The 17,773-nt window shown below is 34.9% G+C and overlaps 1 protein-coding gene and 1 pseudogene across 1 annotated transcript; one reads left to right on the top strand and one right to left on the bottom strand.

Moving 5' to 3' along the window:
* Positions 1–5,871: 5,871 nt before the first annotated feature.
* Positions 5,872–9,267, bottom strand: LOC107610482 (uncharacterized; annotated as a pseudogene).
* Positions 9,268–9,359: 92 nt separating this feature from the next.
* Positions 9,360–12,120, top strand: LOC107632996 (galactoside 2-alpha-L-fucosyltransferase). Its single transcript, XM_016336631.3, has 2 exons — positions 9,360–9,988; positions 10,525–12,120. Exons 1-2 carry the CDS (start codon positions 9,721–9,723, stop codon positions 11,979–11,981), a joined length of 1,725 nt encoding a protein of 574 aa, XP_016192117.1. The 5' UTR covers positions 9,360–9,720; the 3' UTR covers positions 11,982–12,120.
* The last annotated feature ends 5,653 nt before the right edge of the window (positions 12,121–17,773 follow it).

The following is a 17,773-nucleotide window of genomic DNA, read 5'->3' as shown; positions in this document are numbered from 1 at the left end:
CCGGTGGATCAACTCCTTTACACATTGCAGTTGATAATGGCAGTTTGAAAATTTGAATCTGTTTGTTCCAATTTATTAGATAGTGATGCTATTGAAGATGATGTAGCTACTAACTTGGCAAAGCTATAAGTTCCACTACTGGGTATAGGCATTATTTTTGGAACCTTTGGATGGACTTAATATATTATTTTTGCTGTAAATAATTCATGTTTATTTTGTTCTTCATACTTTCAAAAACTAATTGAATGAAGAATTTTCTGCTGGATCTTTATTTCAAGGTGAACTTGAGTTTCCGTTTCTAACACTTCTCTTGGTCATCCTTTCCCCTTATGAGGTCATGAGACTTAGGTAAGCAAATCCATCCTTTTGGGTTTTGAGTTCAACAAACTATTGCCTCTTCTTCATAAAACTATTCAATGTTATTGTCTTTGTCAGGGACATAAAAGAATGTGCTATCATTTCATTATTGATTGTAGTGTATTTGGCTTACCAGCATTTCTCAAGAATAAGCTTACAGAAATCACTTGATCAAGGTTCAATTGTTGCCACCACAGCTATTGTTTGTATCACTATTGCATCTTTGTTGCTTCTGATCTGAGTTGCTTTAGAATGATGTAAACTCATAATATGTTGTACATAATAATGCCTAACAATGGTGATTGTGTAATATATCATATCTGGATTCTGTAATTTTTTCACTAATTATTGCTGATTCAAATAAAGAGGTTAGCTTTGTTTTGTGATAGAAATTGGCATTTAGAGAATGATTTTATATATAGTTATGTCTTATATTGAAGAATTATGTTATAAAAGATTTAGTTTTTAAATTTTTATATTAAAAAATAAATTTCTAATTTGAGAATATGTAAATGAGATGAGATTAATGAATGATTTGAAATTAAAAATAAATAAATAATTACAGAGTTTGTGGAAGTTTGAAAATCTCACAAAATATAGTTAATTTTTGTTAAATTAAAAAATTAATTTGTGAGGGTTTTAAACTACCACAAAAGTGATTTAAAACCGTCACAAAAGTCCAATATAAAACCTCCACTAAGCACACACAAAACCTCCCACTGAATAGATTATGGAGGTTTTTAAAAACCCCCACAAAAGACCTCGTGGCACCTCAAATTTTGGGGGTTTTAGAAGCCCCACAAACTATTTGGTGGGGGTTATAAACCTCCACAAATAAGAAAAAAAACTGCCACAAATAAATAAAAACCTTGTAGTGTAGATCATGTTAAGTTTTCAAGACGGCCAAGTATAATCGCTGCCAAAATCAAGCACAAGTTGAACTTTGACTATAGGCGAAAAAAATCCATGTTCATATATGTAGCTACTTTAGAAGGGGTAACATAACAACACGAATCCTTAACCGCCCCTTAATTCCCATTATTCTATGTACATAAGACCATGTTTGATAACTGTCTTATAATAGAAATATAAAGACATTAGGAGATACAATCATATATGGAGGAGACAATTAGACGAATAAGCAAAAAGTCTTTGTCTTCGAACAAAAATTTTCTACTGCCAACAAAGAAGGGACAGTGGAGCGTGTAGACAAAGAAAAATACCACCATCTTAATGTCTCTATATTTTTCTATTATAGGATACTTTGCCAAACACAGTCTAAAATAAATGTGGACTGCTACTGGAAGTAATGAATGTAAGTTGAAAGGTCTTAGCTTGCACTATAAAAACAAAACCTTAGCTTTGTATAATAGACCTTCTTCCCAAATCGGCGATCAAGAATGAGCACAAAGAAGTTTCTTGATCAAGAATAAGCCCATTTAGTGTTTTCTGCTTTTTCTTTGCTTAAATTTTCTCTATTTAGAGGTAGAATGCTATGATTATCTTAGAACTGTTGCCTTACACTGAAGTCTCTATATGAGAATCTTCTATGTATCTTGTTCATTGATCTACTTGGCATGAAAAACTGCTCGTGCTTTCGATTATATATCTTCAATACAACAAATCTGCTATAGTATAGAATATTTTAGGAGGTGCTCGCTACATGGTCTTAAAAACATTAACAGTGTCTTTCCATCAGATATACTGTGGGATTTTTTCTACTTCAACCTCATGCTTTTCTTCTTATGTCTAATTATACACTTTTCTACGAAAAACTTAATGGAAAACTCAACATTATTATGTCCAGGGCATTTGTTTAAAAAGTTTTTTATAAGATGAAATTGAGCCACCTAAGAAATTGAATAGAATGTACAAAGCTATTGGTTATGCAGAAGACTGGCCTAATTGACTTAGTTGAGGTACTATGAATAGCAACATAGTATATGTGGTTTAATGTATATAATAACAGTTCCGCTAGGGAGACAATGAGGAATCTAAACAATGTGAACAATGGGCTCTGAATTTAGCCCAATATAGGGGGAAAGAAAATTTTCCAAATTATTTAAACCAAAAAACCCAACAGTTATTTCAAAAAATTAACCATCCCAACCCTAATTTACCAAAGGAATTCACCTAAACACCCTCTTCCCCCCAAACCATCTGCCACCCCACCCTCATCAATCATCCCACCTCTCCAGCGTTAGAAGCTCTCTCACCGGCCATTATTGTCCATCCCTGTAGTCCCCTTCCCTATCACCGTCGCGGGATCATCATCAAACAACCATCCACGTAGTTATTAAAATAATTATCCGGCTACCTAGTGAAATGACCATCCAACATTTGTTAATGGTATATACTTAAACTGAATTGAACAAAATAACCATCCAATTAAGAATTAAAATAACCACCTACATACCTAGTGAATTGAACATCCAACATATTTGCGGGATGGAGAGAGTCGACGATGATGCATGGAGGCAGGGGAGGAGATCCGGCGACAGAGCTGCCACGCAACGACAACTTCTCAATATAAGCCTCCTATCCCTTCTCTGAAGCTCTTTTGATATTATGCTTAAGTGCTTAACAATATCTTTTGGCACATCAAGCTCCTTAGCTTTCTCAAGTATAGCGGTTAACAACAATGGATTAGATGTTACATTTGGACCACCTTTCATGACACTGCCAATCATATGAAAGTCATGCTCAGTATGGTCCCTTAAGCAAAATGAAGAAACAATATACCAACGTACTGGTCTAATCAAATCAAATAATTAAAGCGATCAAACGTTGCAGAGAGGCTGGGTGGTGTCAGCTGAAGGCTGGGCAGCGACGGGTGGGTAGCGCGAAGAAGGCTGTCCAGGGCTGGTGCGCGTGTGATCAGACATTCGCAGAGAGGCTGGGCGGCGTGGGTGACAAACCCCATTTGTAGGGTTTATCTTGTATTGATTCTAAGAGATTTTAATACCTTTTACCCTCATTTATCCATTGAAATAGCATGGTTTTGTGATTGTCTCCTTATTTGTGCTTAGATGTGAAAACATGCTTTTCAACCCTTAATTTGATGGTTTTAATCTCCCTTTGATTCCACTAGATGCCTTGATATGTTTGTTAGTGATTTCAGATTGAAAAGGGCTAGGAATGGATCAAAGGAGTAAAGAGGGAAAGCATGCAAAGTGGAGAAATCATGAAAAGTCAAAGAAGTTGAACTCGCCCATGGACGCGCGCGCGCACCTGGCGCTTGCGCGCACCTGCGAATCACCCCATGGACGCGTACGCGTGCTGTGCGCGTACGCGTCGGTGCTGATATATGATTTTTTAATGAATTCGCAACCAACGAATTCTGAAGGGTTGTGGGGCCCAATTGCAACCAACTTTGGCGCCAAAGTTGCTATTTAAAGCCAAGGATTGAAGAGAAAAGGGGATTCCATTCATTACACACACATTAGGATTAGTTTAGAAGTAGTTTCTAGAGAGAGAAGCTCTCACTTCTCTCTAGAATTAGGATTAGGATTAGGATTAGTTCTTAGATCTAGGGTTTAATCTTTGCTTTCTTCTACTTCTACATTTCAATTCTTTGTTGTTAGATTCATCTTCTTCTACTCTTTTGTTGTAATTCCCTTTATGTTGTTCTTGCATTTTGTTATAGATCTAGTATTGTTCCCTCTACATTCTTTCAATCCAATAAGAGGTAATTCATAATAATTGTTCTTCTTTGCTTTTCTATTGTTGATCTCTTGTTTTTGTAGTTGTAGATTCCTTTAATTCTTGCAATTAATAATGTCTACTTCTATTGCACTCTATGTGTTTGTTGAAATGCTTCTTTTAGTTTTAGTGTAGGATTTGTTCCTCTTGGCCTAGGTAGAGTAATTAGTGACACTTGAGTTATCTAATTCCTTTGTTGATTGGTAATTGGAGAGATTGCTAATTGGTTTGGAGTGCACTAAAGCTAGTCTTTCCTTGGGAGTCGGCTAGAACTTGTGGCTCAAGTCAATTCATCCACTTGACTTTCCTTCAATTAGTAAGGGTTAACTAAGTGGTAGCAATGAACAATTCTCATCACAATTGAGAAGGATAACTAGGATAGGACTTCTAGTTCTCACACCTTACCAAGAGCCTTTTATGGTTGTTAGTTTATTTTCATTGCCATTTACTTTTCATGCTTTTTATCCAAAACCCCAAAATAAACAAGTCCATAACCAATAACAAGAACATTACCCTGCAAGTCCTTTGAGAGACGACCCGAGGTTTGAATACTTCGGTTTATAAATTTTAGGGGTTTGTTTTAGTGACAAACAACTTTTTGTATGAAAGGATTATTGCTTGGTTTAGAGACTATACTTCAACGAGATTTCATTTGTGAAATTCTAAACCGTCAAAAATCCATTCGTCAGTGGGCCGAAGGCTGGGTGGTGGTAGCTAGAGTCTGGGCGGCATCGGACCGGAAAGCGGGAAAGGGACGCGGTGGCTGGGTTACTCTGCAGACTGGATATCACGATTGGAGAAGAGAAGTTAGCGTAATATTGGGTGTAACTGCACTGTTTGTGATTTGGTTTAATTTGAAATCCTTATTTTTTAAATATTAAAATCTGGAATGATTAATAATTAATTAATCATCTGATTTATGATTTTAATTCTATTTTTCCTTTTTTACTCTATTGTTCACATTGTTTACTACTCTCATTATCTCCCTGTACTTTTTCATATAATAATTATACACTAAATGGAAATCCATATAGCATTACTTATATGTATTGTCCCAATGAGCAACGTATTATTATATATTATGCATGATGAAAAATATAATGTGCTAAGAAATAATTATGTCCTTCATTATTCATATTAGTTGTTTTTTTTTATAATATTTTTTTTCAATACTCTCTTATGCATATTCTTATTTCTTTTATAAAACTTCTATTTTTTTGTTTGAGTTTTTTTTTACTGTTATTGTTATTTCTTTGTATGGAATATTTTTTTGCTTTATATTATGATTCTATTAATCCTATTAGAGTACTAAAGAGTACTGAGAGTACTAAAAAAGAATATTAAAATTTATTTAAATATCTAAAATAAAATTATAAGATAACATAAAATAATTATTTAAATTCATATCTTTTTCTGTAATTTTTCATCTAAAAGTGATTTTGAATAATGTAATCCAAACAATATTTAGTGTACTATAATCTATTTTGAATAAAAATTACCACAACATAAACCACATTAATACCAACTCACTTTTGATCAAAATCAATTTTATACAAACTTCCATTTACGAACGTTAATCCAAACACGCACGATGTCTCTAGCTTCTGCAATAAGTGAATTATCCTATTCCCATTGATACTAATAGTTCAATTTCGAAAGCTAAAAAGCTTTAGTGTATGGCAAAAATTTTCTGCAAGAACTGATTTAGTTATGATGGATGAGTTAGGCATCCTTTAGATCAAGTAACATTGCAATCATGTTAACGAGCAATAAGTGCAAGGAATTTTCTACCACATAGTAAAATAGCAAATTTTACTTGTAAGGTTTAAAGGTTTTGACAACCATAATATCTGCCGATAGATGCAGACCCTAAACCCTAACAACCCAATTAACAAAGCAAACTAATTAACCATACTGAACACATGAATCATTACCAGATTGCAGTGACTACATATACTAAGCTAGACTGCTAAGAAAATATTTGTCTCATCACAGCTTCTTAAACACACCAACAATGTAACTAACATCAAAAGTTTTGAATCCAGTTATTTTTTTTCCACAATTCCTCTTAAAAGTCTCATTAGTTGATGCTTGCACATCTGCAGACACACCTGCTTCTACCGTAGAGCCATCACCTGTATCAGGGGAGGACCTCTTGGCTGGAGTCTCGTAGGAGCTATCACCGTTGATCTCAACTGCTGAATCCTATTATTGATAGAAACTCAACAATTAGCAAGTAAAACATGAGCGACCTCTTGATCAGGCTTAATGATCTCTATATAAGGTGGATATCAATAAAAAAAGACATATAAACTTCTTACCTTGGACAAAGAAACTGCCCATGTCCATTGCTATTATTACCTATTTCAGTTGTAGAGGTATTAGGTACATGTTGAGAACACTGCAGGAACCAAGATCATTTGAAGGTAAGATGTTAGTTTCAACAATATACTAATCAACACAGCTCAGTTCTAGTTCCAATCGCAACATGCTATACTTAAAGAAGCATCGAAAGAAGAATTGGCAGAACCAAAACTGGACATGAGGCATTCATCATCTGAAATCTTTAAAACACTGTATACCCCTTCCACGACATTAATATTCTTGTAGGTGATGTTGAGCTTGAATAAGAATCTTTTGTCAACAATATTATCCAAGTATTTAGGATACGACTCTCCTTTTTCCCACTTCTTTACATGCACATAATATTTTTTTTATCAGTCCGGAAAACATACATTACAGGAGCAAAATATTTTAAACTCCCATGAATTAGACTTACGCATAACTCTTTAATTTTCTCAGCAGCCTTTTCCACCATTTGCTCTACTTCTTTGTTCCACAGAAGGAGCTTCATACAACCACTTTCATCAGTCACGATTACTTGCAACTTATACATGGAACAACATCTCAGCAGCACATCACCGCTAATAATAAAAACATGACCATATGCAACTACACTGAATTTCATAGTTCATGATATCAAGAGAACCTTAAAAAAAGCAAACAAAGATTGGACACAAAACAACTAACCTTAGTATAGCCTTGAAGCCTACACGCCTACAATGATCACACCAATACATATCTTTGCTCTCTAGAACTTTCTTTGGACATGTCTTACATGACGTATAGGACCAGTCATCTTTACCAATCTCTAAAGACACAATGTTTCCCACAATCCAGTAGGAGGTTTCCTAAAAAAATGTTTCAAAATCAGTAACAAAACTTTATCGGCTTAAGTGATCAATTACAAACCTCACCTGTATCATATTAAGAACATCCTCTATGGTGCGTATTGGGGCAATGCCTGCATTGATCTCATCTGCCACAGAGTATTGAGGCTACGATTGAAAAGGAGTTATCCGTTGTGCACACAACACGACCTCCTTTGCAAATTTGTAAAGAGTCCAAGAAGACTCATATAACTTAATATGGTTTTTAAATTATGTTTTATGAACTCATAACAGAGCAGCAATTTGGGCACTCCAGAGACACACCTTTTCTTGAAGTCAATAACTTTGGGAAGGTTTGGATTGAAGTAAGATTTGGGGACATAGTAAGTGCTTTGAACATTCACAGAACTTAAGTATACATTTGACTTAAAGAGCTGAACAACCATTATGAAAGGCTCCCCATCATCTCGTTCGAAGTGTGGAAGCACTTGGTCCACCAATTCCGCAAACAATGTACATTTAATGTTGTGCTTCTTGGAATGAAAGGCATAATACAACTCTAACAGTATTTTTGGACACTTAATATCCAGCATATGCCTGAATTAAATGACTACAAAACAAAAACAAAATATACAACTGAAAGGAGTGACAAAATAGTAAATATTACTCTAGGTCTTCTAATTGTAGTACAATACGCTTGCTTTCTTCACTCGTGCATAGCTTCTTCCTTTCTAACAACCTCTCCTATGTAATCTGCATATCACAATAAGGCCATTTAAATATAAACCTGTAATAAAATTCAAGATCATATCTTAACAAAATAAGACGTATGTCGATGTAACGTACCAAACAACAAATTTTCATCCATTGGAGCATTTGCCTCAAGTTCAGCAAAGGGGCACATTTTGAATGGGTTAAAAGCAAAAGTCTCGATTGGAAGGACTTCCACGTCTATCTTTCTATAGAAGCTAAGCTTGTAGTTATGAGCAGTTGTCCTTACCTTCCCATTATTAATTTTCAGAATAAAATTTGGCATACTATACACGGCATGCTCTTTTATCCTCTCCCTGAACAAATCCAACCCATGCTTACATATCGTTGCATGAATTCTATCACCCTGCAAAACATTTTGAAACCCAAGAAACCAAAACTTGTTAGAAAGGCATTAAAGAAGAAGATGCAACGTATAACAATCACTCATCCAATACCTGCTCATCTTGCAAAACCATCTCCAAGTTAAATACCACATTCTGGTTTCACTGGCTAGAAAACTCATACAATCGGGCAACACCCACGACCAACGACCAAGTAAGCTTGGTTGGATTGATGTCTCTGATCAAGTCTTTTTTGCAGCCATTATTTGCACCCCAAAACTGCTTCAACCAAAAGTTCTACCAAGTACAATTAACAATAGATTTATATTTTTCATGTAACCTGTACCATTCTAATATTTATATAGAGTTGTTCCTCTGTCAATGAATGGAATGAGTGAAAAAAACTGAAATTTTTAAAGAGCTCCGGTGAGCGCCAAAGTGAGATGTCCCAAATCCAATCCTTTATTAATCGCAAGTCTTTACACATGGGCGGAAAGATATGCTACTTGCATCTTAATTTTGTCAGGACCTCTGACCAACGAAACCATCACCTCTGCACTTCTTTCGGAAGGAACACTGTAACTACCTCGTCCACTGGGATGTTACTTTTGCGACCAGTCCTGCTGAAAGGACAACAATTTTTTTTTTGGATGATAACACTAGTGGTGGATGATTTTTGGAGGCTTCTTTATGCATAAGCCAATGCATTGCAGTGGGTTTGTATTTTCATTTTAATGGAGAGAACACTATTTATTGCGGACAACGTGTCATCACTTCTGAAGCTTTAGAGTTGGATGTTTTTAGTGAGAACACTGTTCAAGTCTCGTGTACTGACATAATTATTATATTTTTAAATAAATATTAATCTCTAATATTTTCCTATTCTTTAATTAATTCATGAAATGTGAGACTCACAATATAATATACCCAAAAAAAAGGGTCATTGAGACCTTATATGAAAAACTTTATTTTATTTTAAAATTGAAGGAGGCGGACAACACATAGCCATAAATAATGGCGATTGGTAGTGGAAGGTAACATTAACATATTAGAGCCACCGACAGCCAATTTTACATAAACACTAAGATTGTATTATTAATTCTTATTAAAGAAAAAAAATCATTCAAAATTATGTATATTACAAAAATAATATGAGCACATAAAGAATCAATTATGAAATTAATTCTATATTTGCTTGTATTTAATATATTTTAATGTATATTTGGTATTTTTATAATCTTTCTTTTCAAATGACTCTATTAAATTATGTCTTAACCTTAGTGGCACAGCAACACTGTATGTATGAGTTGATCAGTTTTGGATTTAGATCATTGTTCAGTGTCTCTTGTTGAAGCAAGAACCACACCTATTACTCTTTAACTTTCTATGTGCAAGTGATGAAAAGGCTCATTACAATTAGGAATGTGGAAGAAGGTGGTGACACTGATGATGCATTGAAGAATCTGAATCTGAATCTGTCCTCAGATTTGGAGAAGAAGAATAACACTACTACTCTCCCTCTTATGCGTTTGATGGGGCTCTTTCTTGTTTCTTTCATGCTCTTCTCTGTGCTCTTCTCACTCTCTGTTGTTCTTAGAGACCCTCCCTCTGATGCTGTTCTAGAAGCTTCACCCACTATTACTACTACTGTCTTTCAGCAACAAGGTAATTTCTTCATCATTCCCAATGTTTCATTGTGTTAGCTACTTGGTTTAAGATTAACGTGCTTAATTTATTCTTAGCCTGGTGCATTTCAATTTTCTAAGAAAAATGGAACTTTGATTCAGAAAGTATAAGCATTGTTTTACTTCACTAGTGTTACCCTAGGGTACTCTGAGACAGAGACAGAAAATTCAATTATGATTTTTGTTTTGATGGTAAGCACTTGATCCAACAACAAAGATTAATTTTCTTGTCCTTTTAAAATTTGGTGATGAGAAATGCACATGGGAAACAACAGAATTTAGATTGTTGTTTGAAGTTGGCTATCCAATTTCCGCGGTTATACTTGTCTCTATGATACCAAGATTTTAACTTTTTTAGGGTTCTTACATTTGATTGATTCTCTTTTTAAATGTTCAATTCAACTCATTGAACTGATTTACCCATGTCCAAAAATTTGTCTTTCTTGTGATTTAGTGTTTTACTATTTATTTGAATTCATTGTTAAGTAATGGAATTTGATGTTCTGTGACTTGAAGGTGTGAACAATATTTCCTCTGATTCTGTTGAGAAGCCAATTGATAAACTGATTGGGGGCCTTCTAATCGAAGGATTCGATGAAAGATCTTGTCTCAGCAGGTATCAATCAGCCAATTATCACAAAGGACTATCAGCTAAACCTTCTTCTTACCTTATTTCTAGGCTAAGAAAATATGAAGCTCTACACAAACAATGTGGACCTTATACCGAAGCTTATAACAAAACTGTGAAAGAACTCAGGTCTGGTCAGTTTTCCAAGTCCTCACCTTGTAAATATGTTGTGTGGATTTCATTTAGTGGATTGGGGAATAGGATATTGACCCTAGCTTCTGCATTTCTTTATGCTCTCCTTACGGACCGAGTTCTGCTGGTCGATCCGGGAGTGGATATGGTTGATCTCTTTTGTGAACCATTCCCAGAAGTGTCCTGGTTTCTCCCTCCTGATTTTCCTCTCAAAAGTCAGTTTCATGGTTTCAATCAGAAATCTGAACAATGTTATGGAAAAATGCTGAAAAACAACTCGGTTGCGAGTTCAACTTTGCCGCCCTCTTTTCTCTACCTTCATCTAGTCCATGACTATGATGATGAAGACAAGCTTTTCTTCTGTGATGAACAACAAAATTTCCTCAAGAAAGTACCATGGTTACTCATCAAAACAGATAATTACTTCACTCCATCTCTATTCTTGATGCCGTCTTTCGAGCAGGAACTGAAGGACCTATTCCCAAACAAAGAAACAATTTTCCATTTCTTGGGCAGATACTTGCTCCACCCAACAAACAACGTGTGGGGACTAGTTGTAAGATACTACGAATCTTATTTAGCCAATGCCAATGAAAGAGTTGGCATACAAATTCGAGTGTTCGACACAGATCCTGGCCCATTCCAACATGTATTGGATCAAATCTTAGCTTGTACATTGAAGGAGAATCTCTTGCCGGATGTTAACCGCGAAGACGACATAGTGAGTCCATCAGAAACACCGAAATCGAAAGCGGTGCTAATGACATCCTTAAATGCTGGCTATTTTGAAAAGGTAAGGGACATGTATTGGGAATATCCTACTGTGACAGGAGAAGTTGTTGGAATTTACCAACCAAGCCATGAAGGACATCAACAATCCGAGAAACAGATTCATAACCAAAAAGCTTGGGCAGAAATGTACCTCTTAAGTTTGAGTGATGTGTTGGTTACTAGTTCTTGGTCTACTTTTGGATATGTTGCTCAAGGTCTTGGAGGCTTGAAGCCTTGGATACTCTACAAGCCCGAGAACCGAACTGCTCCGAATCCTCCTTGCCGGCGTGCCATGTCGATGGAACCGTGTTTCCATGCTCCTCCATTCTATGACTGCAGGGCTAAGAGAGGAATTGACACAGGTGAACTTGTTCCTCATGTGAGGCACTGTGAAGATATGAGTTGGGGTCTTAAGCTTGTAGACAGAGACAATTTTGATTAAATTTAAGCTTATGATTATTAGTATGTCTTGTATGTTTTTGTGAACTATCTAAACTTAAAAAGTGTAGCAAATTTGTTGTATGATAGAATGAGCAAATTCCTTTCACACATGCCTAATTAAATTTAAGCAATTCACTCAACTATGTTAAATTATCTAATGTTTTGTAACTATTATTTTCACATAAAGATCTTTATGTGAATAATCACATTAAATTTGGTTTCATCAATCCATTTAATTGGAAACAGATTAGCTCTTTCCCATTCTCTTTCTTTTTAATGTTAATCAGAATTGTCATTTATTCGGCAGGGATATCATCTATTTTAAGCTTATACGGCACAAATGATACTTTTTATTGGTATTTTTATACCTCTTAAGTTACACTTTTGGGGTTAATCAATACTACATTTTGTTTTTTCTTTTGGGTGTGATCAATACTAATATTTGTATCCTAGGATGAAGAAAGAGGCTCCTTATTTTAAGCTTCAGTTCAAGTCCAACTATGAAATGGGCCAAAATATGCTTATTAATAGGATGTTCATATACATATAACAAGACAACAAAAGTAAACTTGACCCAAAGACAAAATCCACACATACAAAAACAAAAAAAAAATAACCATACAGGAGCTTAAGTGATTATAATTGAAATTAAAAACTTTTTGTCATTTTAGAGGATCTTCCAGTTATCACCATAAGCCATAGGAGGGAATATACATATACATATTGGATAAGAGTAAGAGTAATGGAGAATCGAATTCATCGTAAAAGGTCATTGTCATTGAAATAATAATACTATATAATAATATATTAATCTCAATTCTCATGTGTTAGCAAATAAGTTGAGAATACACAAGAGTTGGGGAGCTGGCACATCTCCATCGTATCAAATGCGAATCATTTCTAATCCAATTTCGAAGAGATTTTAATTGAGCTTTTTGGAATTTGGAAATTGCATGGAAGCTAGAAAGTAAGCAATTGTGGTGTGTGTGTATATATAATTACGCGTGTTTTCATATTCCCATCCAATTAAACAAATACTGCGTTTGGTTATAAGGATAATATATTGAGATATTGGTATATAGACATAAAATTATATTTAGTAGGTGAAATATAGATAGAGATATTATATTTTAAAATACTGAATTAATTTATTTTGTGTCATTTTTGATAGGAAGGATATAGATACATTGAACGAAGATATACTTTATTTTTTATTTTATATTTTTATTATCACTATTAAATTTTTATAATTATATTTTTTATTATTTCATTTTTTATTTTAAATTTTACGTGAAGAAAAAAATAAAATAAATTAGATTTTTTATTATTTATTCTATTTTATATTCAATTCACTACTAAACAAAATACAAAAATACTAATTTTTATATCTATATTTTTTGTGTTCTATTTTTTAATGTATTATCTTATTCTATTCTCAAAACCAAACACAATTTATAACACACGAAAATAGCATACCATCCATATATATTGGAAAATCTCACTTGTTAAAAATTAACTCTGATTAACCATTGTTCAAACTTTAGACGAGTGCCAACAATGGAAACATGCATGCATGTATGGTTGCATGCTTTCTCTATTCAAAATTATGTTAATGGAAGACTATTTATCATCATAAGTTTCACATAATTTAGGGATATGACCATAATGGCCTTAATTCCTAACCTTTTAGTTGATGTCAGGATTAAGCATTAACTTTGATAAATCTAGCCTGATTCCTATAAACTGTGATGAGCAGTGGGTACAACGCATGTGTGGGGTGCTGGGCTGTAAGCAAGCCAACCTACCTGTTAAATATCTCGGTATCTGGCTAGGTGCAAACCCAAAGTTGGTGAAGACGTGGAAGCCAGTGATTGACAAGGTGGAGGAGAAGCTTAGTCTCTGGAAGGCCAAGATCCTCAATAAGGCCGGCAAGCTGGTACTTATCAAATCTGTATTAAATAGTCTACCAGTTTATTATCTGAGCCTCTATAAGATGCCAAAGGCTGTTGCAGAGAAACTGATTTCCTTACAGAGAAGATTCCTATGGAGTAAAGAGGGCGGAAAGAGTGGTATGGCTTTGATTAAGTGGGAAGTGATTCAGGCCCCTAAGAAGTTAGGCGGGCTGGGGGTTGGGGATGCTATGATAAGGAACTCAGCTCTTCTGTTTAAATGGTGGTGGAGGTTCTCTAAAGAGGACTGCCCTCTGTGGAAGAAGGTAGTATGTTCTTGCAACAACATGAATCCAAATGAGCTCCTGTCCTCTCAAGTATTACCTGTCCGAGGTGGTCCGTGGAAAGATATCTGTCAGCTACAGCTCAAGAGTCAGGAAGTTAGACAAAAGATGATTACCGGGTTGTCCATGGAGGTGGGTGACGGGAGACGCACTCGGTTTTGGGAGGATGTTTGGATTCAGGGAGGTTCTTTGAAAGACCGCTTTCCAAGGTTATTCTCGGTTTCAAACCAAACAGGATCAATGATAGGGGACTGTGGGTACTGGGATGGGCTAGATTGGATATGGAACTTTCAGTGGAGGAGAGAACTGTTCCAATGGGAACTGGATCTAGTAAATCAGCTTCACCAAACTCTGAGGCTGGTCAAAATTGATTTTGGGAGAGAGGATAGAGTTGTATGGAAGTATGATAAGCAAGGAATTTTTTCTACTAACTCATTTGTGCAGGTGTTGCAGGTGGAGATGGCTCCGGAGGATATACATAGCTACAGCTTTACTAGTACCATTTGGAAAGGCCTTGTCCCACCCAGAGTAGAGTTGTTTGTCTGGTTTGTACTGGTTGGGAGAGTTAACATGAAGGAGAGACTGAATAGGCTTGGGATCATCCACCAACAAGATACCCTGTGTGTGTTATGCAACAATAGTGCTGAATATGGCCACCACCTATTTCTTGGTTGTAGCTTTGCTTGGCAGGTATGGTGTGCCTGGTTATCATATGTTGGAGTGCAATGGGTTTGTCCAGGTGCAGTAAAAGACCACTTTCAGAGTTGGACTGAGAACTCAAGTACAAAAAAGGAGTGCAAGAGATGGATGGTGTGTTTCTGTGCAATCATTTGGAACTTATGGTTGGAACGGAATCGGAGGATCTTTCAGAATAAAGGAAAAGGGATTCAGGAGATTATTAACATGTCTGCGTTGAGCTACAAGGAGTGGTTAGGTGCTGACCCTCTCTGTTGTTGATGGCAATGCCGGAGATGACAAAGGGGTATATATATAGCTTTGCTTGTTCTGGTTAATTATATTCAGGTGTTAGTTCATACTATGCTAATATCTCCTATGCTCCACTTGTTGTGTTGAGCTTTCTTTCAAAAAAAAAAATTCCTAACCTTTTAGTTTGTTTTTAAAATTGAGTTTGATCTACTTAATTTTTATATGATAAAGAATTTATTATGTTTGTTAGTTGAACCATCCACATATATTTAGTCTTGCAAATTATATTCTATATATCCAGTCTTAGGTGTGACGATGAGGAATTTGTTTATTATTATATTCCATCTTTGATGTGGAATTTATTATTAATTTTTTCATAGTTGAATCGATATTGACTATGAGAATTTCGCAGTCATTTTGGATTTTTGGTAGAGAATCATTAGATATAGTAAAATCTAAAGGTGATTTTCAATAAGAGAAAAAACTATGCTGTGCCTAATATCAATTTTTTTAAAGCTTAAATAGTTCTCTAAGTCAGATCCAGCTCCCTATTAGAATGCATATTAAAACAATGGGGGCAGATAATAATCTTAATCGACTCTAATTCTTCTAGAATTATTTGACCCTTCTTAGTTGAGTGCCTTAGTAGATTAAGATTGAAATGAAATGTTTGGCATCAACTTACCGGACTATGGACAAATGTAACACATGATATTGTTTCCATCAAACATTTCTCACATTTATTAGCATTAGGAAGTTTTGTGATGAATAATCCCGTCAATTAAAAGAATCCACATATTAAATATCATTTTCTTTGAGTTGGTTATACATACACTTTTTATTATGAGAAATATGTATTTTTTTTTTCTGATTTTTTGCAGATCATAAAATAGACTAATCAATATTCATGTATATTTAAAGAAATTGTTAATGTTACAAGTGTGAAAAGTGAACGAAATTAGTCCCACATCAAAAAAAACAAAAAAAAATAAAAAATTTATAAGACGAAAGACCCTTTAACTTAAAACTTTGTTGTTTTTTTATTTTAAATTCTCTCACTTAATTCCTATAAAATGAATCCACGTAACGTGCAATACGTAATAATACAAGTAAGATGTAACATTTTCCCTTCCCTTGAAGAACATAGGTCCAATGAATTTGGCTCAAGAATCCTGAATTGGATTTCTCCAAGGTGTGGCAACAACTTAATGTCATCCTTTTTTTCCATATCACAACACCAATCCAAAAAGGCATTTCACTTCACCCATTTCACACGAGGTTATGTTTTCCTTCCTTTTCCTCAAGAGCCAATGATATGCCTCCACGTATCAATTGACATGATGAGAGTGAATAATGGGGCTAAGGATGAATGCGTATGAGTTCAAGCCAATTGAGATAGAGATTTTTTTCACTGTTGGCTTATTTTTTTGTGCACAAATGGAATGTGTTAACTAACCATGTAATTGCTTTATGCAGGAAAGTGCACATCTATTTCCAAGTTGTCTTGTTCTTACAGCACACCACAATAATAATCATTGTGTATGTTATGGTCTATGGCCCAAACAAGTGATCATCATTGACGAGGATAAGATTGACATTTCACTCTCCTTGATTTGGATTAAGCTTTCATTTGATTTGATTGATTATACTTTACACAAAAAAATCTCCTTCAATATCTCAATTTCTGTTCTTTGTTTTGTCTTTTTCCATTTTTTAATAGTTTCATCTTTCTTTTTTTGGATAGCATCTTGCTATTATGTATGTACAATAGAGACAATTAATAAGTGATCTATAGGGTCTGAAATAAATAAATAATTGACATTATCTAATCAAAATGGGAATCAACACTGTAGTTAGCCACACATGACAATGGCACGTGGCACCAATGCTGTAAATAGACGTCTTTTCCTATGCCCCTTTATATTTTGAGTTGTCATTGATAAATCTACACCCAACTTTTTTCCACCGAGAAGAAAAATAGTTGTTGTCAAGAAGAAAAAGAAAGAGAAAAAAAAAAAAGGGTAAACTCATTTTGTAGGTTTTAACTAAATACTTGCAGTCGAATCTCAATCTCATTCTTCAATTTGTAATTGTCTCAACTTTGTCTCTGATTCTAACAATATTGACTCAAGGCCGTCCCCAAGGTATGAATATTCATAAACAGAGTGATAACGTATATAGAGGAAAGTCACGTTGGACAATCAATGACTATATTACATGGCTATTATAACTATCTAATTCAATTTAGTCCATGTAGTAGTTTATAACCCTAATCCAAATTTGAGCTCGAGAAAGTTGCGTCCAATATTAGAAGTTATTATCCTTCTTCTTCTCTGCCGTTGTTAGGCATGTTGCGAAAGGGTATGATGGGTGGAGGCAGCAACGTTATTGGGAGATCCAACAACCGATGCTCTGAGAGAAGCTGTGGGAGGAGAACCACTAGAAGTATTCATGAACTACTTTCAGAGAGGTGTGGGTATGGTAGCTGACCTATCTCAAATGGGCAGGAACATATGCGAATCCACTTTATGGTTGTTCAAACTACAATGTAAATAATTTTTGTTAATGTATGTAGCTAGTCTCGTTGCTATTTCAATATGTAATATTTCTTCTCTACGGCTATGAAATGTGGT

Source organism: Arachis ipaensis, chromosome B1 (assembly GCF_059453495.1).
Source record: "Arachis ipaensis isolate K30076 ecotype BB chromosome B1, ASM5945349v1, whole genome shotgun sequence".
NCBI classification, from domain to species: domain Eukaryota; kingdom Viridiplantae; phylum Streptophyta; class Magnoliopsida; order Fabales; family Fabaceae; genus Arachis; species Arachis ipaensis.
Note: the sequence above shows the minus strand (reverse complement) of the source record. Positions and strands in the feature narration are given on the sequence as shown.

Bases quoted from the DNA above. Each gene is read 5' to 3' on its own strand.
- LOC107632996 (XM_016336631.3), top strand. From the start codon at position 9,721: ATGAAAAGGCTCATTACAATTAGGAATGTGGAAGAAGGTGGTGACACT. The intron at 9,989-10,524 runs GTAATTTCTTCA...TGTGACTTGAAG, and splicing joins TACTGTCTTTCAGCAACAAG to GTGTGAACAATATTTCCTCT.